The 27,552-nt window shown below is 41.4% G+C and overlaps 1 protein-coding gene across 15 annotated transcripts; it reads left to right on the forward strand.

Moving 5' to 3' along the window:
- Nucleotides 1–1,292: 1,292 nt before the first annotated feature.
- Nucleotides 1,293–26,873, forward strand: cnot1 (CCR4-NOT transcription complex, subunit 1). Of its 15 annotated transcripts, none has more exons than XM_067588761.1 (49): nt 1,293–1,446; nt 3,072–3,367; nt 3,527–3,634; nt 6,852–6,950; nt 7,262–7,330; nt 7,436–7,490; nt 8,422–8,625; nt 8,794–8,962; nt 10,016–10,142; nt 10,674–10,784; nt 10,961–11,131; nt 11,313–11,440; nt 11,601–11,841; nt 11,965–12,084; nt 12,367–12,489; nt 12,595–12,746; nt 12,996–13,206; nt 13,452–13,665; nt 14,724–14,864; nt 16,024–16,148; nt 16,322–16,608; nt 16,694–16,772; nt 16,905–17,150; nt 17,275–17,415; nt 17,494–17,673; nt 17,968–18,084; nt 18,171–18,281; nt 18,464–18,541; nt 18,701–18,878; nt 19,203–19,360; nt 19,534–19,830; nt 20,072–20,212; nt 20,441–20,545; nt 20,977–21,096; nt 21,293–21,487; nt 21,649–21,791; nt 21,972–22,080; nt 22,369–22,538; nt 22,654–22,885; nt 22,981–23,229; nt 23,359–23,522; nt 23,677–23,794; nt 23,913–24,014; nt 24,344–24,517; nt 24,744–24,893; nt 24,995–25,175; nt 25,437–25,569; nt 25,702–25,836; nt 25,947–26,873. In XM_067588761.1, exons 2-49 carry the CDS (start codon nt 3,266–3,268, stop codon nt 26,023–26,025), a joined length of 7,242 nt encoding a protein of 2,413 aa, XP_067444862.1. In that variant the 5' UTR covers nt 1,293–1,446; nt 3,072–3,265; the 3' UTR covers nt 26,026–26,873. The 15 variants fall into 15 exon arrangements, with proteins under 15 accessions (XP_067444862.1, XP_067444857.1, XP_067444865.1 ...); XM_067588756.1 differs by having other exon boundaries at nt 16,694–16,771; nt 16,895–17,150; XM_067588764.1 differs by having other exon boundaries at nt 14,724–14,849.
- Nucleotides 26,874–27,552: the final 679 nt, after the last annotated feature.

Genomic DNA, 27,552 nt, shown 5'->3' on the forward strand with positions numbered 1-27,552 from the left:
TCCCACTTTTTTTTTTTTTTTGGCTAGCCATGGCTCTAGGGATGGCAATGTTGGTCTGTTAGTCAGTTGGTCCACCACTTTGGTCCAGACACAAATATCTCAACAACTTTGGATCACCATGCAATTTTGTATAGACATTTATGGTCCACAGATGATGAATCGGTGTGGTTATGCCCTGACTTTTCCTCTTGCAATGATGGTGCTAGAAACCTAGCACCATCAACGGTACTTTGGTTTATGACCAAATATCAAGAAAAAAGTTACATTCTCATAAGCCTAGTATGTAAAATGCGTCTGTAGTGCTAGTTAGAAAATCCCTATAACGCTTTATTTTACACGTCCTTTAATTTTACATTAATTTAAAGTATGGTAAGTGCCCATACATGTTATCTGGGTTCATATGTAGTTGTTAATTTGTAAAAAAAAAAAAAAAAGTTAAAATATGAGATTCTTAACAATTACTTTACAGACAGAACATACTTAGTTTTCACTGTACTTTTGTGTGTCAAACTACATATTAGCATATTAGATTCTTCCTCTCTATAATGAGTGCATTTCCCATTTTATATATAACCCATTTATACATAACCCTTTCAAAAAAATGTCAGCGGGTAAGGCTGTTAGTACTACTGTAGTATGAAGAACCGTGTTTGCCTTACCAAAATAACAGATTTAAAGAAGAAATAAATTGAAACGGGGATATCAGAATGGGGGAAAACACTTCTATAATCAAAGGCTCCATCTTCTTTGCATTTCTGTTAGACTCTCCTTTCAAATTCCACACCTCAATTTTATAACCCTGATGACATCATCGGGGTTATTTAGAAAACTCCATTCAGAGGCACATTAGCAATAGCCTGTTTTGGCAGGCTGCAACACTTCTTGTGAGGAGTACACTGATATACATGCGCAAGTTGGTGGACTGCCGCTTTAATGGTTTATTTTATTTTAATTTATTTGGTTCTTATTTTAACAATGTTACAAAAGAATACACATATACGTAAATAAATCATAACAAATTATATCAAAGAAAGAAAGAATCATTATTGACTCATTATTATTATTGTTGTCAATAAGCCTTTAGCTTATTATGCTTATACCCTTTTTACCTCAAACGAAATACAAACAATACAAAACAATAGTCCCAAAATACAAAATCAAACATTTCATTCACCATTACCAATTTGATGAAGATATGACGACAGGTGACTCCCATTGACTGTATATTAATGGTGTCTCCTGGCAAACACCTGGCGCGTGTCGCTCGCACGGGCACGGGCACGAGCACGCACTCGTCTCGCACCGTGAGCGCGCCGCGGTGGTGACAGTCGCCATTTTATTTTGAAAATCAAACTGAACTGGGGGCGCAGCGACTCTTCAATTTCGTCAAGTTTGTTGGGAGAAACAAGAAGGGATGAACATCTGAATTACTTTCTTGGAAGCACGGTGAGCTTTACAATATGTTTGTGAAACAACCGTCGACAGGTTTATACATAACACATAAGCGGCGATATTAATACTGAGGATGGCCGTTAGCCACCAACGCGAGGGGCGGTCTATTTGCTGGAAAGCAGCTGTCATATTGGTCACATCCAGAAAGTAACAACTCGTTAATTTACCAGCGTTTCTCGTTTATTGTAGGTCGTGTTTTATAGTTGCATTAGTAATTTTTGCTTGATTCAATATTGACATTGGCTCGATGTAACGTCTATGCGTCGTTACAAGGTAAGTTAGTTAGCATTTGGAAATATATTGATAGCGATCCCAAAGACTAGTCGGAGTCCGTAGAAATAAGATAACTGCTAACGTTAACAGGGTTAGCTCATGCTAATGTTAGCTAGCACGATCGCGCAAAAAAACCCATCCGCAGTACTCGCGGCCTTCAAGCTCACGGCCGCTGTGTCACGGGTAGGACATGTGTAACACCCTAAAGGCCTTAGTGGCCAGTCACTTTGTCAAAAATGCAGCTTTAAATCAGCGTTAAATACAGCGTGATGTTAATGGCTTTTGTGGACCCGTAAACGGCAGCGTGAAAGGGGCTCATGTTGCTAATGTTGGCTTTACCTACATGCTAATTTGATAGCATTAGCTCGTAGCCCATAGGGACTAGCTAACATTTCACCGAGGTTAATGTTAGATATTGACCACGGGTAAGTGAAACTGTTACAGTAGAGCTGTGAATGTAGGATAAAAGCGGAAGCGTTGAGCAGAGTTAATAATAATCGTTAATTCTAGTGGAAGTTATCCGGTAAACATGTTGGCTAAGGTTAGCTGAAACTTCCCCGTAGCAAGTGTCTCCAAGCGCTATGGTAATATTAATATGAGTGTTAGCTATGTTTCCATATGAGTTAGGACCCCGAAAGGTGACTTTTGTTTGAAATCCATTAACTAATCTAGCCAGCTATAATTTGGAAGTGAAATAATGACCGCTTTTAACGTTCAGAAACATGTAGATTGCTAGCGAATAACTTAACATTTGCTATATCCGCTTGTCCTTTGTTTCAGTGGGTGATTTTTAGCTCTCTCATCTGTCGATTAGTCAATAGAAATTCCTAGATAGCGGTTACTGTATCGTTAACATACGTACTTTTGTATCGTTTGATAAAGCTGGGGAAGACAGTATGATTAATTGTAAACGGAGAAGTTGGTTAGCTCAGTGAGCTAGCTACCTAAGCTTTGAGTCTGTGTGCAAGATATTTGGGTTCAGTTCGAGGCCTAGTGCAAGCTGCTGGCACGTTAGTTTATATAACTTCAATATCTCCGTTAAGATAGCGCACAAAACTACATGGCGTTGACCTCATGTTGGGATGTTTTAACAGATAGATGGCCGCGCAGCGGACGTTAAAATATGTTTCACTGAACCTTTGGGTCTGTCATGCACCTAGGCCTCAAAGCCCGTCACAATATTTTGTCTTGTCAAAGGATGGTAAATATTGTTCAGCATGAAAGTAGACTAAAGCAGCTCCACGTTAACGGCAGTTCACAACGGAATACCCCCCTTTCTCTCTCTTGCAACTGTATTGCAAACCTTATTGTTGTTTAAAACCTTTTTTTTTGTTCTTTCATTACAGATGCTGAACTTGATTTTAAACTGAAGGACTTCACCTAGCACCGAGAGACACTGATCGACAAACTCATTTGGAAGCCGACATATTTCACACCTTTTGGGGGGGGGGAGCAGAAGTAACCTATCACTGAAGTGACTAAAGGGGAATAATGGTGATTTTGCGCCGTGCTCGGCCGCCTGCTTCCGCCCCAACCAGCAATGAATCTTGACTCGCTCTCGCTGGCTTTGTCTCAAATCAGCTATCTGGTGGACAATTTAACAAAGAAAAACTACCGAGCCAGCCAGCAGGAAATACAGCATGTAAGTGGTGGCAAAGACATTAAGTATATATATATATATATATATATATATATATATATATATATATTTTTTTTTTTTACACATCTGTCATAAGAGATCTTATAGCTGGTGTGTGTGACTTTGTCCACATGTACTGATGTTTTCCCTGTGGTCTTCCAGATTGTAAATCGTCACGGTCCTGAGGCAGACAGGCATCTACTACGCTGTCTTTTCTCCCATGTGGATTTCAGTGGCGATGGTAAAAGCAGTGGCAAGGACTTTCACCAGGTAATTTTTGATTAGAAACACATTGATATTTCGGATTTTTTCGGTTGTGTTTCTGCATAATTACATTTTATATAATAAGGGAAAACAGTGTTTCGGGGCAGTATTTGTTATTGTTTAGCTCCTTAAAATTTATTCTCTCATTATGAACAACAGTTGGCTGCTCTTATTGCAAGCTAAATTCATAAGAGATGCACAAATCGATTGGCCACCCGTTGAAAACGGCCGGTTTACAGCTGATCGGCCATGGCCGGTGACCAGCCCCAATTGGTCTCATATATTCAGTTTTTTGCCAATCACATTTTCTGTACATAGCCACACTATGGTTCATTATGCACACACAGCAGCTGCTGCAGCATAGACAGAGTAGCCACAAACACACACAATATGCGTGTTGAGTGAACATGGTGCACAGACAGTACAGCCACACACACAACATGCCGGTCACACGCACAGCGTGACAGCCACAGCCACAACATGCATGTTGTGCACACAGCACATAAACAGTGTAGCCACACACAACATGCACGTCACGTACACAGCGTTACAGCCACACACACACACACACACACAATATTCATGTCACACACACAACATGCACGTTTAATGCACATCAGCAGTTGCGGCACAGACAGTATACAGCCACACACAGTATACAGCCACACACATGTCGTTGGTGTGGAAGTTCTTCAGCATGAGTGAAGACGCAAAGCTTGCAGTTTGTAATACCTTTGATACCAAAAAGCTGTGCAGGAACAACCTTGAAAACATTTGGATCAAACTCAATGACGCACATAAAAAAACCATCACCCCAGTGAACATGCCCAATTTCAAGAAGAAAACTGTAAGTTATTTAAATAGTTAATGAACATACAATTGAATTTCAGTATTCCATTAAAGAAAAGTTACAAAAATGTTTGTATGCTGTCAATTATAGTTCTTAGAAAGAAAGGAAATGTATAAAAGAAAATCTTTCTTATTAAATTCTTAAAAAGGAAATCCGAATTAGCAATTCAGACTATTAAAAAATCAGAATCGACAAAGAAAATTGCAGGCGGTGCATCTCTAAAAGCCATTGAGCAATTTATTGGTTACTTTTTTATAAGTAAATTAATTAGACACTCGTCCTTGCTTTCCCACAATTTTTTTTTACCACATTGTACTTAGACTATTGACAGCTGTAGCCATCATGATACATGGAATTCCAGTGAGAAATGTCACCATGTAGCAGTTAATAGTCTAACCCAGTCAGGACCAATTTAATTCTTTCAAGAGATAAGAAGTCCTTACTGGGGGTGAGAGAAAGGGGTCAGACAATTACATATACATGGATAGCCAAAAAAAAAAATCCATCCATTTTATCCATCATTATCAGGGACCAGCTCGCAGTGGTATCAGACTGAGTAAGGAAAGCTTACTTATTGTGTTCTGGGTCTGCCCTGGGGTCTCCTACCAGTAGGCTGTGTCTGGAACACCTCCAAAGGGAGGCATCCTAACCAGGTGCCCAAACCACCTTAGCTGGCTCCTTTCGATGCGAAGTAGCAGAGGCTCTACTCTGAGCTCCCCCTGAATGTCCCAGGTCCTCACCCTATCTTTAAGGCTGAGCCCAGACACTCTTCGGAGTAAACTTGTTTCAGTTGCTTGTATCCGCAATCTCATTCCTTCAGTCACTACCCAAAGCTTGTGGCCATAGGTGAAGGTTGGGACGTAGACTGACTGGTAAACTGAGAATTTTGCCTTCAGGCTCAGCTCTTTCTTTACCACAACGCCCACAGCACTGCTAATGCTGCACCAATCCACCTGTCAACCTCACACTCCATCTTTACCTCACTCATGAACAAGACTCGAGATACATGAATTCCTTCACTTGGTGTAGCAACTCACTCCCAGCCCAGAGGGAGCAGTCCACCGTTTTCCAGCAGAGCGCCATGACCTCAGATTTGGAAAAAACAAATAGGAGAAAAAAACAAGATCTAAAATGCAAAAAATACTAAGAATGAAATTGAAAGTGAAACCACAATGAAAAAGTGTTTCATATTGACTTAATCACAGTCCTCCAGCAAAACATTTAGACTCAAAATATTTAGAGCAATAGGAGCCATGTTAACACTTGAACACACATCAGCTATGGTAGTTTCATTTTGCTTTTCAAAAATGTGACAGGTACACTTGTGAGATGGTATGAAACTAATGTTTGTCTGGAAGCTAATCAGTGCTTAAAAGTTTAAATGATTGGATTATTCCTGTAATGTTTTTTCCTTCTTTTGTATATTCAAGAAACCTATTTGGAATTTCTCATTTTTAATAATTAACCCAGCCCTAATCCTGAAACTCTCAGGACATGAATCTGAAAGTATGGATTAAAAACAAACATTGATTAAATTCTTGCCATTTGCTAGCAACATATCCTAGAAGCTATAACAATGTTTGTGCTTATTGCACTAGATATTTAGTGCAGTACATGTCAAAGTTTCACTCATGTAACTGTATACAATAAAAGATAAGTAGAATCACTTACTATCTCAGCCCTGGTTGTGATTCAGGGTTTTTTGTTTTGAGTTTGATATACATTTGATAAGTCTGACACTGATCATAATGCCTGACTGATGTTATCTTAACCATAAGCATAAATCTACAGGCTTAAGACCAAAATAAAAAGCCTTATGTTGGTGGGGTGGGTGTTTGTGGGTGCTTCGTGCCTTACTTTGAAGACAAGTGTTTGTCTTCAATTTGAGTAGCCAATGTGAATTTTTAAACTTACTTTATTATAGAAAAGATGGCAGCTATTGGTTACACTAGTGGGGAAAAAAAGAGTATTCCTTCTTTTGGGACACTGTGTGTATTCAGCAGTGTTAGAAAATGAAACCTGGCTGATGGGGCCAGCGATAATGTTTTCTATCTGGAAGAGAAGCCCAGTGTGTAAACGAAGGAGACTGTGCGCTTATAAATCTCATACAACTATGTACTCTGCACTGACAACGTTTCCCTCATGGGTTTTTCATCATTTTACACCCATCACTTTAACATTTGGCACAGTTTACCCCACACCATCTCAAAATTGTATCACTGGGAAATTTGTAACTGTCATAATTGTAGACGTGAGTTCATACTACTTATTGCTCTGTATTGACTCTTGTGAGAGACTTACCGTCTTATCTTGCTCTTCACTTGCTTCTATTCTCTTTCCTGTCTTCTTCTCCTCCTTTTCAACTTGCCCAAGACACAGTTTCTGATCCAGGAGTGTGTGTCGCTGATATCAAAGCCAAACTTCATCTCTACTCTGTGTTACGCTATCGACAATCCCCTGCACTACCAGAAGGTAAGGAGCACTTGTCTGAATTTTATTATTATTATTATTATTATTATTGTGGTAGCCTGAATATATGCCAGCCCTTTAATGATAGAAAAATTCATACCCGAGTGAAGACACACACATAGGTTCAAGCTCAATCAAAAGTCATCATTATCAGTTCTATATCATAGAAAACATTGCACTGGCTTTCAGTTGACTCCCATAAACATCCACTCAAACACCCATGTTTGTACAGAATTATTGCAGGTGTGTAGGAATAAAAAAAATAATAGAGATTTTCATTTCCGTTAAAATGTTTTGCGTAAATTTTCTTTCAGAGTTTGAAGCCATCGGCCCACTTATTCACCCAATTGAGTAAAGTTCTTAAGCTCAGCAAGGTCCAAGAGGTAAGCGTGCTCTACTATGGCCTTCATTAATTACCAAACTGTCAAATGAAGATGGTCTGTTTGAAATGGAAGAACATATTAGAATGTCAGTCATTTATTTCCCAGGTGATATTTGGCCTTGCTCTGCTCAACTCCAGCAACGCAGACCTTCGGGGTTTTGGTAAGTAATTCTAATAAAGTTTAACATGTTGAAACTTGTAGCAAACATGATCTGAAACCATGTTTTAAAGTAGCAGCAAACATGTTATGTGCAGTGAGAAGTAGTACAATTTTTTTTTTAAAAAAAATGAAGTATTACAATTATTTCTAGTAGTGTGGTTTTGTATTCAGCTTTGGGTGAAATATGCGTGGCACACAAATGTCCTTTTGTCCTTAAACAAAATTGGAATGGACAACGTATGCATTCTTGTTGTGTCGTATTCAGTTCATTATAATCCTTTCCTTGCACTATAGGCAGGCCAGCATTGTTTTTTGTCTAACCAACTATTAAAGCATGGAGTAGATGTGGATGATAAGGTAACTATCCCTTGTGGGCTGTTGTATTCTCAGACCAGGAGCAAAAAATAAAAGAACTGCAGCACAAAATTGAAGTTTTTGAGTTTCCTGTAACTTTAAATGAATAGCTGTGATATATGAAATATGCTTTGAACAATATAAAACCATTGGTACAGTATAACATAGGTAACACTAATTCCCACAGACTACTGAAGACAAAGAAAATATAATGTGTCAAAAGTAGATTTAATGTCAAGTGTTACAGTCTTCACTGTGTTCACAACACAAACTAAATTTAAACACCCATGTAATTTGTTGTTGTAATTACTTGTCTGAGATTGAAGCAAGATTTGAAATACACCAAACACATGTATTGGCTGTACAGGCTATACACTTCCTTGTGCTTTTGATCAAGTTGTGCTAAAGAGTGTTAGTGGGTAAGAGGAAAGAGGCGTTTACCTAAAGTTATTTATAGTGACCACAACACATTATTAAGCAATGCAGGAAACAGGCAAAATGGGGTTTTTGTCATTGACTTATCGGTACAAAGTAAACTGCAGTCTATGTTTTCTAAACTCATTGTTTCTCTTTCTCAGCTGCGCAGTTCATCAAGCAGAAACTTCCAGACCTCCTGCGGTCATACGTTGACGCAGATCTCGGAGGAAACCAGGAAGGTGGCTTCCAAGACATTGCCATAGAGGTCTTACACCTACTGCTCTCCCATCTACTGTTTGGCCAGAAGGGAGCCAGTGGGGTAGGCCAAGAGCAGATCGACGCCTTCCTCAAGACACTTTGCCGAGGTATGGGGGATGAGTATGAACTTGTTGTGACCATCTGGGGCAGATGTTGAAGCATATAGATACCTGCAGTCGAACATACTTTGCTCTGTCAGTCTGAATAGAAGAGGTACAAATCTTGTTTGAATGTTAGATTATGTCACATTTGTTTAATTGTGTGTTGTGTTTCAGATTTCCCCCAGGAGCGCTGCCCTGTGGTGCTCGCACCACTGCTGTACCCTGAAAAACGGGACATTCTCATGGACAGGATCCTGCCAGACTCGGGGGAGTTAGCTAAGACCATGATGGAGAGTTCTCTTGCAGAATTCATGCAAGAAGTTGGCTATGGCTTCTGTGCAAGGTGAATTTATGTCTTATTTTCCACAACTAACACATTCATGTTATATATTTCACATCCTTTTGTGTCTACAAATCCCTTCAGGTGTAGTGCCAGTGAATACAGTGCAATCATAGGAAAGCTGCACATTGCAAGACCACTTAAAGCCCCACTCCTGTCAGTGTTACTTCCTGTTTAACACTTAACGTTCTTGTGGTTAATAGTTAGACGTAATCCATTACCATGGCAACCGGATTTCCATTCTAGTACACTGGTGATGTGTCGGAATGGTAGTGATATTATAGCCTAACCTGTCCATTTACTACGGCATTAGCTATATAGACTAGATAACTAGTAACAGATAGGTGAAATCAGATGATCGCTTCTTTATTGATGGATCATCTATCCTAAGCAATGACAACTTACTCTAAGTTAATGTCTGTAAGTTTTCCTCTGCAGTGGCCAGGCCCAGTTCAACAAGGGTGCAAAAACATGCATTGCACCATTAGTTTAATATTTTGTACCCTCAGTTGAAATTTGAATAATAAAAGCCAAGCACAGCGAGGTAGGTCTTAAGTGCAAGGGCTGTGAACATCTCCGTGTGCACCTGCTATTTGGTTCATGTATGTGCAGCAGCGCAATGTTAAAAGGACTGGATGAAGGTGAACAGGTCTTATAGATCAGTGGGTGTGGTGATTTATTAAATGCTTTCTCAGCCAGTCACATCATTACTCTCATAGCTCTGAGATAATTGTGCCAGATTAATCACAGTAAAATATGATAATGACAACTCAACATATGGAAAGCTTTTCTCCAGGAAATGTCTGGAAGGTACAGAACGTCTCAACATGAACACACATCACCACAACTCCAAAGACAGATGGAGTAGTTTTTTCATTAGTTAGGTACTATAATGACAATAGAAATTAAAAAAACAAACAAAAAACAAGGTGTTATTGAATTTGTTGATGGGCCTATGCTCAATACAATTTGTGTTTGATTTGAAGTGACATGTGAATCTTAAGTTCACGTGATAGATGATAATCAACACTGACCTGCCTGTCCTTGTGTCTCCAGTCTGGATGAGTGCAGAAACATAATCCTCCAGTATGGGGTGAGAGAGGTGACAGCCAGCCAGGTAGCCAGGGTCCTGGGCATGATGGCTCGTACCCACTCCGGCCTAACTGATGGCATCCCACTACAGGTGAGTTGGTGATGTGTTGCAAGGGTTCTGCTAGAAGTCTGAGGTCACTTTGGCAACTGTAGTTTGGTTTACTTAATTTACACTTTGATTGTAGTCCATTTGTGATCACACAGACGTATTCTAAACCAAGGATAGCTCAGAATAAGCCTCTGCTAAAAACAAGACAAAAAAACATGACTATTTTGAACTATGAGGAAAATTTCTGGTTGTGAGTTTGCTAAATGCTCAAATGCTCTGCCACGTGGTGCTGGGCAGGTAAGATACTGCCGGTTAAACAGAGCTTTGTTGGAAATTGGCTTCTTATGAGGACTGATGAGAGCAATAAAATCATAACATTGACCTCAAAGAGCCTAAAAAAGTCAGAGAGCCAAAGACTTGGGTAATAATGTATAATATGAAGACTCACTCAGTGTCATTGGATTCAAAATTTTTAAAATATTTAAGATATCGGTTGACGCTAGTGTTGGTGCTCTGGCTTCTAGGTTCTTAATATTTCAGTACATGTGAACATGTTCTTTGTTGTGTTTTCAGTCCATCTCTGCTCCTGGAAGTGGTATCTGGAGTGATGGTAAGGATAAGAACGACGGCTCGCAGGCACACACGTGGAACGTTGAGGTTCTTATCGACGTAGTCAAAGAAGTGGTAAGTTTATTTAGAGTTAGCTTTAATAAAAAAAGAAAACCTTTCTAATTAGTTTGTTTTCCACTCACTGCCACAGACAACAACTAAACAAAAATATCAAGATCAGTTTTTATACCAGATTGTTATCAAAAGCTACTGAGATTTCACTTGTGGATTTTTTTTTTTCTGTACCCTAGAATCCCAACCTGAACTTCAAAGAGGTGACATATGAACTGGACCACCCAGGCTTTATAATCCGGGACAGCAAAGGCCTGCATATTGTGGTGTATGGCATTCAGAGGGGATTGGGCATGGAAGTTTTCCCTGTCGATCTCATCTATCGGCCATGGAAACACGCAGAGGGACAGGTAACTAACCAACGGGATGATGATGTGGTTTCAGAAGTGTTTAACTGTAGTGGCAAACTTAGATGAAGACTAAAAGAAACATGATTTATTTCTGTGACTCAACACAGTCCAGTATGAGTGTTTGAGGTTGAGTCTTGTATTCCGTCTTAAAATATCTTAACGGCTATGTTTCTTTTTTCAGTTGTCGTTCATTCAGCACTCCCTGATAAGCCCAGAAGTGTTCTGTTTTGCTGACTACCCTTGCCACACTGTTGCAATCGACATCCTTAAGGCCCCACCAGAGGATGACAACAGGGAGATTGCAACCTGGTACGGAGCTTGTAGCTTTGCCACTATTCAGGCACATGTAGCAGTTGCTTTTTGAAATTCTCCCAGCAGTTCTTCACCTAGCACATCCTTCAGCTGTCATTCATTCAGCACTTTCTGATGCTACGATGTGTTTTGACTGAGTGTCTTGAACTCTTCACAGGAAAAGTCTGGACCTGGTGGAGAGCCTGCTTAGGCTGTCTGAGGTGGGCCAGTACGAGCAGGTGAAGCAGCTGTTTAGCTTCCCAATCAAGCACTGCCCAGACATGTTGGTGCTGGCATTGTTGCAGATCTCCACCTCCTGGCACACACTGCGTCATGAGCTCATCTCTACCCTAATGCCCATCTTTCTGGGCAACCATCCCAACTCTGCCATTATTCTGCACTACGCCTGGCATGGACAGGTTGGTGTTAGAATCTGTCCTGCTATTAATGCTTGTTGTTGTTTGGACAAAAGCTATAGTTATGGTCAAGATTATGCCTGTGTACTTAATAAACCTGGTGTTTTTTTGTTTTTTTTTCTCCAGGGACAGTCTCCCTCCATCCGTCAGCTAATTATGCATTCAATGGCTGAGTGGTACATGAGAGGTGAACAGTATGACCAGGCCAAGCTGTCTCGCATCCTGGATGTGGCGCAGGACTTGAAGGTTTGTCAGAATAGACCAAATAGTTACTGACATGACAACTGTTCTCAACTTAAAACCTCCAAGCCAACAGCAGAATGCTCAGGCAATAATGTTTAAGCACTACTACATTGAATGTGTTCCTCCACATGTTTTTCATGATTTACCCTTAGATAAAATTTCATTGAAAAAGCAGAAATTGGAGAGTATAGAGCTATATATTCTATGGTGGTGTGTTCTTTATCTCCAATATAGTTATCATCCTCTTGATGGTTAATAAGTCTGTGTGTTTTTGTTTTCCTCCAGTCTCTATCGATGCTGCTGAATGGTACTCCATTTGCCTTTGTTATTGACCTTGCTGCACTTGCCTCTCGCCGTGAATACCTCAAACTTGATAAATGGTTGACTGACAAAATCAGAGAGCATGGGGTAAGTGTATGTATTGATTTTAAGTAAAGTTGGATCAATAGAGATTGTTAGCTTTCCTGCATATGATATATTTTACAATATATTTGTGTTGGATCTGTGTGGCAGGAACCTTTTATCCAGGCGTGTGTGACATTCCTGAAGAGGCGGTGCCCATCCATTATGGGGGGTCTGGCCCCTGACAAGGACCAGCCCAAAAGTGCCCAGCTGCCCCCAGAGACCTTAGCCACCATGCTGGCCTGCCTGCAGTCCTGTGCTGGGTGAGACACTATACTGGACCGTTAGCTTGCCTGCTGCTTTTAAATAACTGTTTGTTGACCTTTTTTTGAATGAATGTTTAATCATGTCGCTTTTGCTCAAAGTGAAACCCAACATTGTTTGTGCTTTGACTATATAAGAATCACAAGTTATTTGAAGACATCAAATAGTCTTACTCCTCCATACTCTCTGTTTTTATTTTTTTTATTTTTTTTTTGGTAACTTAAAGATTCATTTCACTTTTTTCCCAGGAGTGTGTCTCAGGAGCTGTCAGAGACGATCTTGACCATGGTTGCCAACTGCAGCAATGTAATGAACAAAGCTCGGCAGCCACCACCAGGGGTTATGCCAAAGGGACGTGCCCCTAGCACCAGCAGCCTGGATGCCATCTCACCTGTACAGGTATCTCCATGTGAAAGACTCATCACGCCTCTGCAGGAAAACTTTGAAATGCCCTTTCATGTAAGAACTTGGTGTCAGTTAAATTGATCTCTATTCCTCACTTGCTTAAAAAATGCCCTTTAAATATAACAGATTAATGTAATAGTTGTATGATGTTGTTTTACTTTTTTTTTAAAATGCATTTTCAATGAATGTCATGTATATGTTGCTTTTACATGCCTCACATTTGTAGCACTGACTCACCCCATCCCTTGCCTAATTCTCTGTCTTGCTCTCTCTCTCTCCATCTCTTGCCTCCTCTCTAGATGGACCCTCTCTCTGGGATGGCTTCCTTGAGCCTGGGAGGTACGGCCACCTCCCACACTCAGAGCATGCAGGGTTTTCCCACCTCACTGAGCTCAGCTTTCAGTAATCCCCAGTCCCCAGCAAAGGCCTTCCCGCCCCTCTCAACCACCAATCCCAGCACACCATTTGGGGGCATTGGCAGCTTGTCCTCACAGCTCCCTGGTATGGACTCTGGTACTATGCTATTTTATTATTTTCTTTTAAAAATGCATATATTCATACTGAATCAGCAAGTCCTACTGCATTACATTGACATTTGACTCAGTCTTACTCAGTTTTACTGATAAATGAGACTGCAACAATTTCCTGTGGTTGCTAATTTTGTGTGTAAATATTGTGTAAACAGTATGCCTAAGCAAACTGTGGCATAGTTGGGGTTAGATCTTTAAATTTATTAGTTTGTATCAAGTCGTAAAATTGAGTCAAAAGCCAAAAGACAAACATTTTGTTAAAGGGAACATTTTTGCAGGACACCCTGTTTAGTCACTTAATACTTTCACATTAAATTAAATCAGATTCATAGTGAGAAGGTCTAGGGATGCACCGATTGAATTTTTCTTGGCCGATTCTAGTTGCTGATTACTATTATTATTATTTTTATTTTTTTAAAGCCTGACCTGCCGATACCAATCCCAACCAATACTGATTTTCTTAAGCTTGATATAATTAACAGCCTACAAAAAATAAATTCATTAATTAAAAGAATCTACCTGTTCTTCAATAAACAACTTCATGGTCTGCATATCAAACACTAAACAGATTAAACTTCTCCAGATGAAAACAAAATCAAGTGCACCAGATTACATAACCGTATGACATTTTTCTACTTTTTCAAATGAAAATAAAGTGCAGCAGGTTAAACAACCTCATGACACTTTTTTTTTTTTTTACTACTATGTAGAATTTCCACACAGCAGACAATCTTATTTCTGACCGGCTGCAGTGCGGTGACCGTCAGGGGGATGAAGTGCATGTATATATAATCGGGTTTCTTGCCTGCATGTTAATGTACTGATGTTCTCGCTAGTCAGCGCAGCCGCAGTGTGTCGCCAGATGGGCTAATATAATCGGCTTTATCAGTCAGAAAGACCTGCCGGTCCGGGTCTGAGCAGATCAGGTGTAAAGTCGGCTGGTTTGGATCATCGGCCATTTGATCGGTGCACCCCTACAAAGGACAGTAGTTCAGAGGGTGAAGTAGGTGTAAAGTGAAATAACTCAAGTGTTACTTCCAGGTCCCTTGGGCTCAGGCATCGGCTCTGGTATTGGGTCTGGCCTGGGGATGTCAGCAGTCAGCACCGATCCATTTGGCACCAGGAAGATGAGCACACCAGGCCTGAACCCACCTACCTTTCAGCAGAGTAAGATGAAGGCCTGTAAGTGGTGGTGGTAGTGGTGTGACTGAGAGCCCCGCCCTGCGCTGCTCAGCACTGTATTTCCTCTGCAATGATCATGATTATTGTCTTGATTGGAAAATTTATTTCTAATGCACCATACTGTGCTTCACCATCATGGTGTACAAGATAAGTCTCACTGGTCTTTGTAAGACTTGTACTATGCTAACCTCCTGTAAACATTTAGCTGAATTATTTAAATTTCTGTGTCATTTTTGAAAAGTCATGCAACATATAAAATTCATCAGAGGAAATACAGGTCAGTCTTCCATTCCTTGTCTGCTTATGCTGACAGCCCCACTTAGTGTCATTTGTTTACTTTTTAATCATCAACAAGAGGTCTAACCTGAATGATTGGTTGGCATGCTTTTTGATGCTTCATATGTATAACTTTGTACAGATTTTCACAAACGACTTAACCCTTGTGCTTCACTTTAAACAAGTTGCACTGTTGTTTAAGGACAAAAATGCCCACGTCAAAAAAAACTGTCATAAAAATATAATATTTTAATATTATTTTCCACTTTCATAGAGTGAATTTTTTTTTAACCAACTTCAGTCCTAATCATCACTAACAATATTTATTCATTTTCGGAATTTTAACCCTTTTTAAATGTCGGTTTTTGAGGGAGAGACACAGGGAGGGGGGACATTGTGACCTTTAGTACCATAATTTCTATTTCTCTAACTGTACACACACACACACACACACACACACACTAATTTCCATACATGCACACTTGTCCCATAGGGCAGAAAATGGCTAGATCTGGTGGAAAAAAAGTAAAAACTACAATTTTGAAGCCAGGGCTCTAGGTTGAAAGCCTAATATAATAAAATGCATGATTTTATGTTGTAATGGCTGTGAGAAATTACGATGGGGCCATTTTTGTCCATAAGGATCTGAGTCTTTATTTTGGCTACACAGTTTATTATAGACTTATTATTGGAGCAGAGGTTGAACTTCTAAAATTCAGAAAAAAAACCTTTGTCAAGATTTATGCCATATGCATTAATGCAGCCAAAACGATGGAAAAATCGCAAATTTAAAATCCATAAATGTCGCTAGTGAGGCACAAGGGTTAATTACTTGGCTCATGCTTCGTGTGTGAAAATATTTCTTTTTCTGCTTCTCTACCAGCTGACCTTTCTCAGGTGTGGCCTGAGGCAAACCAGCACTTTAGTAAGGAGATAGACGATGAAGCAAACAGTTACTTCCAGCGCATCTACAACCACCCACCTCACCCGACTATGTCTGTGGATGAGGTAAGTAGCTCTGTTATTCATTTGTTCTCAGTTAAAAACACAAACAAACCTAAATCAAACATAAATGCTTTCAGGAGTTTATCAGCCCATGTTGATCATATTACATTCAGTGTTCTCAATTATAATAATCTTCAAGTTCACTCATCTCCCACTACATTATGCTCTCCATCTAGGTGCTGGAGATGCTACAGAGGTTCAAGGATTCAACCATCAAGCGGGAGCGAGAGGTGTTCAATTGCATGCTTCGGAACTTGTTTGAGGAGTACCGTTTCTTCCCCCAGTACCCAGACAAGGAGCTGCACATCACTGCCTGCCTTTTTGGCGGCATTATCGAGAAGGGTCTTGTCACCTACATGGCCCTGGGCCTTGCCCTCCGATATGTTCTTGAAGCGTTAAGAAAACCTTATGGATCCAAAATGTATTACTTTGGAATTGCCGCTTTAGATAGGTTCAAAAACAGGTATTTAATTTTTTCTAGTGCAATCAATATTAATGTAGTGTCAGTCATCTTCTGTCAGGCTAACAGATATCTTATACATTTCTAGACTAAAGGATTACCCTCAATATTGTCAACACCTGGCTTCAATTGCCCACTTCTTGCAATTCCCCCACCATTTACAAGAGGTAATCAGGTTTCCTTAATTTATCTTTGTTCACCATTCTTAAATTCTTCCCCTTCACATGCTGTGGGAGGAGAATCACTTTCAGATAGATTAAATCTCTCGCTCTGCACCTTTCAATATCCTGTGTGTGCAGTATATCGAGTATGGCCAACAGTCACGGGACCCTCCGGTGAAGATGCAAGGCTCCATCACCACCCCCGGAAGTCTGGCACTGGCACAAGTACAAGCACAGGCCCAGTCGCAGCAGCCTGGGGTCCCTAAAGCACCACAGCCAGGTCAACCCAGCACCCTCGTCACCACCACTACGACTACAACCACAGTAGCCAAGACCACCACCATCACAAGACCCACACCCAGCAGCTTCAAGAAGGATGTGCCTGTGAGTTTGGCTTTGTTGATGTGTTGTCAATACTCAGTTTTATTATTTTTTTAATGTAAAATCAGCACACTGTGTATGGACTCACATCTGTTGCAAAGGTAATTGACATTGTTCCTACCTACAGCCCTCCATAAACACTACCAACATTGACACTCTGCTGGTGGCCACTGACCAAACAGAAAGGATTGTAGAGCCTCCAGAGAATGTCCAGGAGAAAATCGCTTTTATCTTCAACAACCTCTCTCAGTCCAACATGACACAGAAGGTAAAGGGAAACAGATAAAACATTACCGAATATCAATAGTCAAAGAAGCTTTTATAAAACCGTATTTGCTTTTGTCAGGTTGAAGAGTTGAAAGAGACGGTGAAGGAGGAGTTCATGCCCTGGGTTTCTCAGTACCTGGTGATGAAGCGTGTCAGCATCGAGCCCAACTTCCACAGTCTCTACTCCAACTTTCTGGACACTCTCAAGAACCCTGAGTTTGTCAAGATGGTCCTCAACGAAACATACAGGAATATTAAGGTGAAACATTTGAGGGATAAGGTTACTTGAGGGTTTTGAAGAATTTTTTTTAGCTCTTTCTTGTTTGCTGCTCACAATAAACTGACAATACTTGCCTTGTGTAAAATAATATCCCTTTTCCACACATCCAACAAAGCTGGATTTAATACTGTGCAAGGCACTGGTTTTAGTCATTTACACCTGAGTATCCCATATTGAATTTTTTCTTAAATTCCTGATAACCACAGTTACAGCACTGCTGAAGAACGGTCATAATTTGTAAAATACTGACTCTTATCTCTCCATTTCTTTCAGGTCCTGTTGACCTCTGACAAGGCAGCTGCCAATTTCTCTGATCGCTCCCTGCTGAAGAACCTGGGCCACTGGCTGGGCATGATTACACTGGCCAAAAACAAGCCTATCCTCTATACAGTAAGTTTGTAACAAGCTCTGTTGTATCATGATGTGATGGGTCTCTTGTCTGCTTTTGGCTGAATTATTTTTTCTCCTTCTCCCAGGATCTGGAGGTGAAGTCTCTGCTACTGGAAGCCTATGTGAAAGGCCAGCAGGAGCTACTTTATGTTGTTCCCTTTGTGGCCAAAGTTTTGGAGTCCAGTCTACGGAGCATGGTAAGCAAGATAAGAGATAACCTCACTCCACTGCCCAGTATAAAATGTCATGCTGTCATATTTGCTTCAGACAAAAATAACTTTCTCAAATACTGTTAAATTGTCTTATACATATCTGATTCTACTATTTGATGTCCTTTTGATTCCTCATAGTGACTTTAACTCGTGTGTCTCTGTCGTAGGTTTTCAGGCCACAGAACCCTTGGACCATGGCTATCATGAATGTTCTCGCTGAGCTGCATCAGGAACATGACCTCAAGGTAATAGATTACTCTGCCTTGTTGCCACTTAAATCCATGCAGCAATCAAATCCAGTTGAACTCAAAAAAAAATGTAATTATTGTACAAAAGTAAACAAAATCTAAGTGAACATTTATGAATGTGAAATGATCTCTCACATGGCTCTCTGTTTACTGCAGCTGAACTTAAAGTTTGAGATTGAAGTTCTTTGTAAGAACTTGTCTCTGGACATCAATGATCTGAAGCCGGGAAACCTGCTGAAAGATAAGGAGAAGCTAAAGAGCCTGGAGGAGCAGCTGTCGGCACCAAAGAAAGAGACAAAGCCTCCAGAAGAGATGCTCCCAGTTTCTACCACAGGTGAAATACTTCAATTAGTGATGCTCTTGAATTGAAGTATTTGAGTTGTACTTCAATTTAAGTTAGGCATCAGTTAAAATGTAAGCAAAATCCCGTTTGCCTCTCTGCTTCTTACTGAGCCTGTCATATGTTTAGTATAAACTATCAAGCCTCCAAATGAAGTTCATCTTTATTAGATTAGACTTTGAATATTAAGTAAATGTCACATCTCGATAAGCTTAGTATTAGTTGTTTTTGTTGCTTTAATGCTTGCTTTCTGTTTATTTTGTGTGGATATTGTTTTTTCTTGGGATTTTAATCAAAATGGTGTTTTGTGACCTACAGGAGACTTTGCTCCATTTGCAGCTCCTCCATCAACCCCAGCTGCCACCACCACCACCACTTGCACAACCACTGGGCCCCCCACCCCACAGTTCAGCTACCATGACATCAATGTGTATGCCTTGGCAGGCCTGGCCCCACACATCAATATAAATGTCAACGTAAGTATTGAGTACCTGTGAGCCCACTCAGTTAATAATGCTCCAGTTGCAAGCACTGCAGTGTCAAGACACACAAAATACAAGCCGGATAAGAATTAAACATATTTGTATCTTGTAAATCCTTTTTCTTTTCTTGACTTATCTCTCATGCTCCCTCCATCTCTTCTCTTTAGATCCCTCTACTACAGGCCCATCCTCAGCTGAAGCAGTGTGTGCGGCAGTCAGTTGAACGGGCCGTCCAAGAGCTGGTGCACCCTGTGGTTGATCGCTCTATCAAAATTGCCATGACAACCTGTGAGCAGATCATCAGGAAGGACTTTGCCCTGGATTCAGAGGAGTCCCGCATGCGTGTGGCTGCCCACCATATGATGAGAAATCTGACCGCTGGCATGGCAATGATCACCTGCCGCGAGCCGCTGCTCATGAGCATCGCCACCAACCTTAAGAACAGCTTTGCTGCTGCACTTAGAGTAAGCTGAACGCAAACACCACGGCTTATTTCCCTTTTTTACTAGTGCTCCATAATATAAAAAGACAGCACAGAGAAAGCAGGAGTTTGAATAGTGGAGACAAAGATCTCCTCATTACTGTATTCCAAAACACATCTCCATTTGTTATTGCATTTGTTCCCTATGTACTCATCCTCCCCTGTGTTTTTGTCTGATCACTTGTACCATTCCCGCTTCTTTAACAAGCTGTTTATTCCCTCAGGCACCAACTCCCCAACAGAGGGAGATGATGGAGGAGGCTGCAGCCAGGATTGCCCAAGACAACTGTGAATTGGCTTGCTGCTTCATTCAGAAGACAGCTGTGGAGAAGGCTGGCCCTGAAATGGACAAGAGACTAGCCACGGTGAGAAACCACTACCACTCTTTCTGTTTGGATGCTTGAGTTTTAATTAGCATGATGACTAAAGATGCACCTCTAGTAGTGTATGGTTGTATTTTGATACATGTCATAATAGACTGCTCTGGTTAGCCACATGCTGTATTAACATGTAAATTAATTGTGCAATGCCTTTGTGTGTGTACATTGTTGTATTTTTACTTTTAACCTAAATATTTAATGTTTGTCTCGTAGGAGTTTGAGCTGAGGAAACACGCACGCCAAGAAGGACGTCGTTATTGTGATCCAGTCGTGCTGACTTACCAGGCTGAACGTATGCCTGAGCAGATCAGACTCAAGGTAAGACCGCTGTCACATGTAGTCAACATTATTCTAATATCTAAATACATGTGTATATATCACACACACCTACATATGTGTATATGAACATAAAAGAGGTAAAAGGGCTTAAATGACCTCTAACAATAGGATTTATTACCTTGATTCATCCTACTCCATCTCACAGTTTTAAGTGCTGTACACAAGTTGAAAAGACCTGTGAACATCATAATTCCTGCCTACATGCTGGCTAGGTCTGATTGGTTCAAATCAAACTACCTGATGTCATTTATGAACATCTGCTCTGTCTGTTATGAGATTTCATTCATATAAATGTGCTTTTGGGAACAACATATGTAAAAAATCACATGTGGATCAGTTCAGCCGCCGGTCAGTTTGCAGTGTGTGAATGTAATTTCTGTGAAATAACAGAATGCATGTGTATGTTGCAGGTGGGAGGAGTGGACCCCAAACAACTGGCTGTATATGAGGAGTTTGCCAGGAACGTTCCAGGTTTCTTGCCCAGTAATGATCTCTCTCAGCCCACTGGCTTCTTGGCTCAGCCAATGAAGGTACGTTTTTATTGATTCATTTCTTCCCCTTCACCCCCAAAACAAAACTTGAGCTCTCCTTAGTGTTATCATCTCTCGTCTTTTCAGCACTACAGTGTATCAGAAACTGACTAAAATACTACATGTGTTGCAGAGGGGTGTTGTAGTTTTAGACCCACAGATCTTAATTCTGTCTCTGCTCATTTTTTTTTAACAGCAACAGGCATGGGCCACAGATGATGTTGCTCAGATCTACGATAAGTGCATGGCAGACTTGGAGCAGCATCTTCACGCCATCCCTCCAGCTCTTGCCATGAACCCCCTGACCCAGGCCCTGCGCAGTCTGCTGGAGGCTGTAGCCTTGGCGAGGAACTCCAGGGATGGCATCGCAGCCCTTGGCCTGTTGCAGAAGGTAGGAGACAGCCATATCTTTCAAGTCCTGCAGCTTTCATCCATTGACCGTTTCCACCACAGTTTTGCATTCCACTGTGTCATACGACGCACCTGTGCAGTGGTGTAGTGTTGAGGAGTCAACGTCTAGAATTTAACCAAATTGTTCTCTCTATTTGGCAGGCTGTTGAAGGTCTTCTGGATGCCACTAGTGGGGCTGATGCTGACTTGCTGCTCCGCTACAGGGAGTGCCACCTGCTGGTACTTAAAGCCCTACAGGATGGACGTGCCTACGGACCACAGTGGTGCAACAAGCAGATCACCAGGTCAGTCAGGACATATTTGATTTCAGTAATGCACCCTCATTATTTGGTTAATCAACACTTAACATAGAACTGGTGTACAGCCTTGGGATATTGAAATATAAAGGTCTCTTTAAACATCACTGTCATGGACATATTGAGTCAAATTAGGTGTCTAATTAGCTTGCTGTGTTTCCGTCACAGGTGTCTGATTGAGTGCCGTGATGAGTACAAATACAACGTGGAGGCAGTGGAGCTTTTGATCAGGAACCACCTTGTGAATATGCAGCAGTATGATCTGCACCTGGCACAGGTACACAGTGTATCTTACAGTCATTTACTAGTTTATTTTCTTTCTTATAGTTTGATTTGGGGTTTGGTGTGAATACTTGTGCAGTCAAATTTTATACATTACTACTTGAGATACATTTGTGGAGATTTGTTTTCACTCAGCCTTATTTAAAATGTGTCTAAATGTCCTAATCACATGGTTCGGTTTGATGTGTAGGCACTGTTTATCCTGCACCTTGACCAAGAGATTTGTGAATCAGCAAAGCATTTGTGTGTCCAGTATGAGCTAACATGAATTGTTTTCTTCCAGTCAATGGAAAACGGACTGCACTACATGGCAGTTGCATTCGCCATGCAGTTGGTGAAGCTGCTGCTGGTGGATGAACGCAGCGTCAGCCACGTCACAGAAGCTGATCTCTTCCACACAATTGAGACTTTAATGAGGACCTGTGCACACTCTAGAGCCAACGCACCTGAGGGGTAAAGAACTACGATGTTAAATCATGAAAATACTTTTAAACATCGACCATGTTAGTTCTTGCATGTAATAGTTTTAAAACTGACTCCTCTGTGCTCTCTTTCTCCTCCTCTCTAGTCTTCCCCAGCTGATGGATGTCGTTCGCTCCAACTATGAGGCCATGATCGACCGGGCTCACGGCGGACCCAACTTCATGATGCACTCCGGGATCTCACAGGCATCAGAATATGACGATCCTCCTGGCCTGAGGGAGAAGGCGGAGTATCTCCTGAGGGAATGGGTCAACCTGTATCACTCTGCTGCTGCTGGCAGGGATAGCACCAAAGCCTTCTCTGCTTTTGTTGGCCAGGTACATGTCATTTATCAGTTAGCCTAATGTTCCAAAATCATTACGACTCTTCCTCCTGTTTATCTCACGTCTCCGCTCTTTTCTTCTCCCTTTAGATGCACCAGCAGGGCATCCTGAAGACTGATGACTTGATCACACGATTCTTCCGGCTGTGCACAGAAATGTGTGTGGAGATAAGCTATCGGGCTCAGGCTGAGCAGCAACACAACCCAGCAGCCAGTGCAGCTATCATCAGAGCCAAGTGTTACCACAACCTGGATGCCTTTGTGAGGCTCATAGCCCTGCTGGTCAAACACTCTGGAGAGGCCTCTAACACAGTGACAAAAATCAACCTCCTCAACAAGGTACAGCAACCTGATGACCGTTTTATCATCCGTGACCTGACAGTCTATCAGTATAACAGTATAAATACTGCTGGAGACATTGGACCTGTTTTTACTTGATTCTTAACATGCTCTACATTCTGCCTGTAGGTGCTGGGTATTGTCGTTGGGGTGTTGATCCAGGACCACGATGTCCGTCAGACAGAATTCCAGCAGCTGCCGTACCACCGCATCTTCATCATGCTGCTGCTGGAACTCAATGCCCCCGAGCACGTCCTCGAGACCATCAACTTCCAGACACTCACAGCCTTCTGGTAGGACATAGATCCACCATATCTGAAGGGTCTCCTTTTACCTGGGAACTGTGTGTGGTGGTTTTATCATCACATTAACTACCCAGAGAAAAAGTCTTACATTTCAAATGATTGTCTCTTAATTCTTGACTCAAGTTCCTTTTTTCATTTGCAGCAATACCTTCCACATCCTGAGACCCACCAAAGCACCCGGCTTTGTGTACGCCTGGCTGGAACTCATCTCCCATCGCATCTTCATCGCCAGGATGTTAGCACACACACCACAGCAGAAGGTATGAAGAATAAGACAAGACTCATTCTCACACACTGTAAACACATTCAGTCTTGTACAGATACATCTATGTTTTTTTTTGTATTTTTTGGTGTTAATACACTAATGTTGTCTTCCAGGGTTGGCCCATGTACGCACAGCTGCTGATTGATCTCTTCAAGTACCTGGCCCCTTTCCTGAGGAATGTAGAGCTCAACAAACCTATGCAAATCCTCTACAAGGTGCTCTTTCCTTTTTCCCTTTATCTAGTTTGCAGAAATAACTGCTGCACTGTATCAGTTTCATGTCTGACTGAACCTTTCTCTCAGACTTCAGTATTACTCAGTATTAGGCATTCTCCATTAAGTTCTCTATCATAGTTGATTATTCATTCATCCAGCTATTTTGATTTTGACAGTTATCACTATTCCAGCGTCACGGATCTGCTTATGTAGCTACGAGTCTCATTTGTACCGTATGTTATTGAGTTACATTTTAAATGTTTTAATTTACAAAACATGCAACTACTCTGTTAACTGCTCCTGTCTTTCCTTGTTATTGGCTGTTTCAGGGCACACTGCGAGTGCTCCTGGTCCTGCTGCATGACTTCCCAGAGTTCCTGTGTGACTACCATTATGGCTTCTGTGATGTTATCCCACCCAACTGCATCCAGCTCCGCAACCTCATCCTCAGTGCCTTTCCACGCAACATGAGGCTCCCTGACCCTTTCACACCCAATCTCAAGGTAGGAAAACACACACACACACTGCTACACACTGAGTGATGGGCTTAGAAGTGTGGCTTGTGAAAATATTCAGTTGTTTGTCATGATGTATTTAGTTTGGTTGGAGTGCTGAACACCGCTTGTTGCCATGTGGATGTGGGGTCTATAGTGGAATCTCTCAAACTTTGTCTAGCAGACTGACAAATGATCTGATAAATCTGTATCTTTATCACCTCCGCTGCTGCAGGTGGACATGCTGAGTGAGATCAACATCGCTCCCCGTATCCTCACCAACTTTACAGGCGTCATGCCTTCTCAGTTCAAGAAGGATCTGGACTCATATCTGAAGACCCGTTCACCGGTCACTTTCCTGTCTGAGCTGCGCAGCAACCTGCAGGTAGGAGCAGTGTCGATCTGCGTTAAGTTAGTAGTAGTTTTACACTTCAGCTGTTAAGAATACAATTTGGTATTAAATTTTTTTTTCTTTTTGTCTCCCAGGTGTCAAATGAGCCAGGAAACCGCTACAACATCCAGTTGATCAATGCTCTAGTGTTGTATGTAGGCACACAGGCAATCGCTCACATCCACAACAAGGGCAGCACCCCCTCCATGAGCACTATCACCCACTCTGCACACATGGACATCTTCCAGAACCTGGCCGTGGACCTGGACACAGAGGGTATGTTTTTTTTCAGATAGTATAGAAACGCTGGACTTTTTTTCAGTTTATTATTGTCAGTTTAAATTTCGTTAAGATTGACAGATTAGCAGTCCAGTAAAGACAAAGGCAGTCTGACGTTAGATAGGTTTTCTGCAACTTTCTACATTTGTTTGTGCTCTTTTAAGAGCTAATGTTATTTAATTGATGATTTTGTAAACCATCAACTTGTAACTCAAAGCCAGACTTATGAATTCAACACCTGCACTCATGTCTTTTCAGGGCGTTATCTGTTCTTGAACGCGATCGCCAATCAGCTACGCTACCCAAACAGCCACACTCACTACTTCAGCTGCACCATGCTTTATCTGTTTGCTGAGGCCAACACTGAGGCCATCCAGGAGCAGATCACCAGGTGAGTCTGACTGCTGGCTGAGCTCAGCACCACTGCATTTGTAGGCTCAAAGTCTCATCAGGACGGCTACAAAAGTATGTTAGCAGATCATCAGAGGTGCTGTTGGCTAAAGCTTTCTCTCCCCTCCTCCAGGGTTCTGTTGGAGAGGCTGATAGTGAACCGGCCTCACCCGTGGGGTCTCCTCATCACCTTCATCGAGCTGATCAAGAATCCTGCCTTCAAGTTCTGGAGTCACGACTTTGTGCACTGTGCCCCCGAGATTGAAAAGTAGGTTCTCCTTCTGGGATAACCAGAATAACTGAGCCTGCACACATGAAACTTGTTAGCAGTAGTTAGAGAAGTAATCTTTAATCTCTTACTGGCCTCTCTCTCCTCAGGCTGTTCCAGTCAGTAGCCCAGTGCTGCATGGGACAGAAGCAGGCCCAGCAGGTGATGGAAGGCACTGGTGCCAGCTAGCCTGTGAACCAGTCAGCTCGAAGCCCTCGGGAGAGATACCGCGGCCTTGACCCACTCCCCCACCACACACCTCCCTCTTTACTGTTGGCACTGGATAAACTGGCAACCACAGTTATTTGAAATGTGGACAAAAGGACTACTGCTCACGGATCTAAAGAGTTAGATTTTTTTGTTTATCCCTTTGGGGCTGAATTCAGATGGAGAGAATGGATTGGGACATGCTGTTTAATATACTTTTTTTGATGCTTTGATGTAAATATTGGAAAAAAGGGAGAACGGAAGAGTAGATAAGTGGAGAGCAATGAACATGTCAAATAAAAATGTATCCTGACATGTAAAGACATCTAAACATATTTTCACTCACTACCAAAGTCCTTGGTTTGCTTCCCTCCCACACAAATCCTTTTGTTCTGACTTTTTTTTTGCTTTCAGAGGCTGAATGGTAGATGATTGAAGAAAAAAGCTGCCTGCTACTTTCATTTAATTCCTTTTTATCCCTGAGCGGGACAGGAAGATGTAGTTAGTCTCCCAGGTGGGGTGGGGGTCTACTCCTGGTGTGTTGGTGGAGACGGTTTGTTCATTTCAAACCGGCTCTGAAAGTCTCTCCCTGGCACTTGTAAAATTGTGCAAAGTGAGAATGGTGACATCGTATCTTGACAATTTGTACAAAGATCCAAATTGAAGAACAACAATTGAAGGACCAATACAGCCCATTTTGTAACATTTTGAATGTTTTGTAAATGTATTGGTCCATGTGTTGTATTTTGTAGTCCTTTCTAGTTTGCCTTTAGTTCTTGCTACTTAATTGCAGTATGCATACATAAAGGAAATAAAGCATTCAAACTGCAGCGCATCTGTTTTCATTCAGGAGTAGAGGAGTACCGTGATGGTGCTAATATACCTGCTGTTTATTAACATTCATATACATCTAATACTCTAATATTGCATTAGTTTTCTTGGTTCCAGGTCCAGATGCTTTTACACCACCACAATCACAACTTGTATACCTTCTTTTGAAACATTGTAATGTTTTGTTGGAAAATGTGAAATGTTCTGCTGTACTATGTACATCCAGAAGACTGGAGGATGTGTCAGGATGACTACAATGTTGATACTCAAATGATGAATGGCTCATAACAGCTAGATTTGAAGGTATTTGAGGTTTGACGACCACAGGTACTGGTTAACTTTTGGCATTATTTAGAGAAAAGCATCAAATTTTTCCCCTAAACTGCATTAGGATGCTTGTCAGAGCAAAGATAGGAGTCTGTTGCTCTCACTAAACATTGACTATCTTAGAACAGATTCAGTTAATCTGGAACTTTCAAGGGTTTTAAAACACGAGCAACATCTGTAGTGTCATGTGCTAATCTGAGGGCAGATGTTGTGGTTTGTACCCTGCAGATGAAAGCTTTTCCAATTTAGCAGACTACTGAAAATGATGCATTGTCATAATTATCCCTTTTTAATGTAAGAATAATGGCAAAATATCCTGCATATCAACAACTAATGGTGTATATTAACAGG

The sequence above is a fragment of the Thunnus thynnus genome, chromosome 5, assembly GCF_963924715.1.
Source record: "Thunnus thynnus chromosome 5, fThuThy2.1, whole genome shotgun sequence".
Lineage (NCBI taxonomy): Eukaryota > Metazoa > Chordata > Actinopteri > Scombriformes > Scombridae > Thunnus > Thunnus thynnus.

Excerpts from the sequence above, each read along its gene's own strand:
- cnot1 (XM_067588756.1), top strand. The coding sequence starts at position 3,266 with ATGAATCTTGACTCGCTCTCGCTGGCTTTGTCTCAAATCAGCTATCTG. Across the intron at positions 11,132-11,312 it reads GGAAACACGCAGAGGGACAG|TTGTCGTTCATTCAGCACTC; the intron begins GTAACTAACCAA and ends TTCTTTTTTCAG. Across the intron at positions 12,747-12,995 it reads TGCCTGCAGTCCTGTGCTGG|GAGTGTGTCTCAGGAGCTGT; the intron begins GTGAGACACTAT and ends CTTTTTTCCCAG.